The 3831-nt window shown below is 37.6% G+C and overlaps 1 protein-coding gene across 1 annotated transcript; it reads right to left on the bottom strand.

The window, feature by feature from the left end:
- Positions 1 to 297: 297 nt before the first annotated feature.
- LOC131904707 (olfactory receptor 13D1) lies at positions 298 to 1236 on the bottom strand. Its single transcript, XM_059255761.1, has one exon. The coding sequence runs from the start codon at positions 1234 to 1236 to the stop codon at positions 298 to 300; it is 939 nt and encodes a 312-aa protein (XP_059111744.1).
- Positions 1237 to 3831: the final 2595 nt, after the last annotated feature.

Here is a 3831-nt window from a genome sequence, read left to right as displayed (position 1 = left end):
AAGGGAAACACAAGAAAGAAAGGGCACAGAGAAAAGGAAGACAAAAATGAGAGAAAAAGAAATAGAGGATGAAATGGAGATAGAAGAAATGAGAAAGATTGCGTTATTGAAAATCTACAAGGGATTGATGAGAAGAGCTGCATATAGCTAGAGAGTCTGCAAATGCTATAATATTCAGAAGGTTTACTTGACATATGTCAAAAAGAATGAGAGTTTCATCCTTGGCCTTTCAAGCAGACTTTGAAAACACAGCATCTTATTTGATCCCAGGCTGAGTATCATATGCCTCAAGGCTTTTCATATTTTCTGTAGATACAAACATTTACTCAAAATTTTCTTCACAGCTTCTTTTACCTCCTTATTCCTCAAGCTGTAGATGATGGGGTTTAGCATTGGAGTCACTACTCCATAAGACAGTCCAATGATTTCATCAGATGCTTTGGTGAACTTTGACTTGGGTTTCATATACATAAAAAGGGCCGAACCATAGAATAAGGTGACCACAGTTAGGTGGGCAGAACAGGTAGAAAAGGCTTTCTTTCTTCCTTCAGCAGAATTAATTCTCAGGTTGGAAGAAAGGATAAAAATATAGGATACAAAAATTAACAGCAGAGGAATAATTAACAAAGCAATACTGGCCACAGCCATAATAAGCACATTCATGGTGATATCTGAGCATACGAGTTTAAGAAGAGCCAGGATCTCACAGGTAAGGTGATCAATGACATTATTACCACAGAAAGGTAACACCATTGTCAAGACTGTTTGCACTAGAGAGTTCAGACAGCCTATGACCCAGGACCACACAGCCATGTGCACATATAACACCTTGTTCATGATTATAGGGTACCTCAATGGATTGCAAATGGCTGCATACCTATCATAGGCCATCACAGCCAGGAGGACACACTCTGTGGAGCCCAAGCCAAGGGAGATAACCATTTGCAGAGCACACCCAAGGAAGGAGATGGACTTTCTCTCTGACATAAACATGATAAGCATTTGAGGAATGGATGAAGATGTGTAACAGATGTCCAAAAAAGAGAGGTTCCCGAGAAAGAAGTACATGGGGGTGTGGAGTCGGGAGTCCAGGACACTAATGATAATGAGGAGACTGTTTCCCAGAAGGATTATCAAGTACATGATGAGACAGAGCACAAAGAGGAAAAGTTGGAGTTCTGGATACTGGGAAAGCCCCATGAGAAAGAATTCTGTCACTGCAGAATAATTTCCCATCTTCACATACTTACCCCACCTGTAGAATTCATACAAGGATATGACTCGAGGAAACTTAGAATTTTGATAGAGATTCATAAAGTAACTTTCACATCCATTATCTTCTTTGGTTCTTAGAAAAGTTTCTAGAATCAGCAATGGCAAAGTTATTATATTTTCCACTAATAATGAAAGAGACAAAGACAGGTAATATTGCTTAGCATCAAATGGCAGCAGAGACATGTAATTGTGCCAGGAAGTGAATGCAATCTCAGGTCAACTTCTTTACAGTGTGGCCACATAAGTATTTTTATTAATGAATATTTTGAAATAAAGCTATATCCTTTTTTTTTGAGACAGGGTTTCTCTGGGTAGTCTTGGCTGTCTTTGAACTTGCTCTGTAGACCAGGCTGACCTCAAACTCAGAAATCCATCTGCCTCTGCCTCCCGAGTGCTGGGATTAAAGGCATGTGCCTCCACGACCAATTAAGTTGTATCCTATTAAAGCTGTGTCAAAAAGTATTATACCTTGCCACCAATTTAGACTATAACCCATTTAAATCACTTCACTTTTTAGAGTTGCAACTAGCTAGGCTAATGTCAGCTAAAGAAATGAGTGAAGCAAGAATGTTTTGGTAGTTTCTTTTGTGTATTAAATTAGATGGAATCTACTTGATGACATAGTAGGGAGTTGCAATATGTCATTATAAATGAATATAGTATAATAAAATACATATTAAAACAATTTTAAATATATGTTGATATTTAATAAATTATATTTTTAAGTCTAGTTGACTAAGAAGGAAAAAGTTGATTTAATTAAAAAATTTTAGAGGGCCTATATGTGGTGGCACACACATTTAATCTTAGCACTTGGTAGTCAGAGGAGGTTGATTTCTGTGAGTTCGAGGCCAGCTTGGCATACATATCAATTTCCAGACCAGTCAGGGCTACATAGTGAGACCCTGTCTCAAAAAAATTCTTATTTTAGAAATTAAGGATTAAAGTTATAACAGGAATATTTTTCTTGGAGCATCTAAACAGTGAGGAGTCTGGAAACCATGAAGGTGGTTCTCAGGAACTTCCAAGCACTGCATACAGTTTTGCTCAGCCTGGAATTCACTCTCCTTTAATTGAAATCACCAAGAATTACATTTTTTCCTTTTACAACTTTTCAGTTACCTCAAATTCTCTATTTTTCTCTTCCATTTATTTCCTAGATACACATTTTTGCTTTGCCAGATAAGTCAAAATAGCTTTATAAGTACTTAATAATATATATTTTATTTCAATTTTTATATTTTGTGCTTTAAATGACATCCCATAGTAGTTTTGTTTTGGTCTATGAGGCTTTTGTATGTGATGAAACTAATGGCTAATTTTTGAGCACTTTGTTGTAACCTATTTACACTTTTGCAAGCTAATTGAATGCCTTAACTCATTAAGTCCAGCTATAGAGTCAGCCGTCTAAGCCAGCAGAACAGACCATCTCTCACATACTCCTACACTAATTCTCTGCAAGAGACAACTATTAGGAAGAAGTTTCTTCTTGCTGTGTTAAACTTAATAGCAAGCTCCACTTGTTTTACTATTAATAATAAGTGTGATATAGAAGAAAACTCTGAAGGCTAGATTATAGCCTCCTTCTGTAACAGTTTTGCAGTTATTGGAATTAGTATCATCAAGGACAATGATGTGAGAATCCTCCCTATCTCATTCTGTCAACCACGCACCTGGAATCCTCCAGCCTCAGTTTTTACTCTGCAAATCAATACACACTTTAGAGTCTTAAGTGCCTTGTTCTTGCTTTTTCTTCCATTTCCATGTGGCTTATCTTTCTGTTCTGTTCTGTTTACTTATAGTTGTAGCCCTACATCATTAAAACTCAACCTTGTTTCATCTCCCCCATATTCATTTTCTTGGGTGTCTAAACGTGATTACAGACTAATTATAGAAAGGATTGTCCCTGTCACATGCTTCACTATCACAGCTTCTGTTTTCTGGGCTGTGGTAGAATGGAGGTTTTTCTTCTTCATTTGATCATATCCTTACCCCATATTACACATTTTTCTTTGGCTGCCTTGTATCCAAAGAGCTTAAAGACCTGGATGGAGGGCTTCCTGCATGGCTGATTGAAGGCTAGGGCACTGTCCTCTTCTTATATGGAGCAGGACAGGACAAATGTTTCCTCTCCATTTCCTTTCCACGTCAGTTGTCTTTCTCCTGAGAATATCACCTGGACAGTGATTCTGGCAAAGGTTAAAACAGAAATGATGGCAACCATGTCTTATCACATTAGGAAATACTCTTTTCTCCCCGTATGTAACTTTGCTATATAAACACATTGGCCACAAGGACTGACTACCATAAAGGAGCGAGTCCAGGCTGACTTTTTGATTTTTGGAATATAGTTGTGAAGTAAGAAGAGAAAAGGGAAATAAAAGGGAGAATAAAGACAGACTGAATACTTACAGTTTAAAGAAAGTGTGCGAACAGAGCATGTGTATCATGGCAGTGGGACTGTTGAGGAGAAAAGGGTGAAGACGCTGTGGCATCTTTTCTCTGTTCAAAAATGGATCCAGGCAAGGCAAGCTATTATTTTCAGGTAAAGGATGA

The sequence above is a fragment of the Peromyscus eremicus genome, chromosome 2, assembly GCF_949786415.1.
Source record: "Peromyscus eremicus chromosome 2, PerEre_H2_v1, whole genome shotgun sequence".
In the NCBI taxonomy this organism is placed as follows: Eukaryota; Metazoa; Chordata; class Mammalia; order Rodentia; family Cricetidae; genus Peromyscus; species Peromyscus eremicus.
The sequence above is the reverse complement of the archived record's forward strand: the minus strand, read 5'-3'. Positions and strand labels throughout refer to the sequence as shown.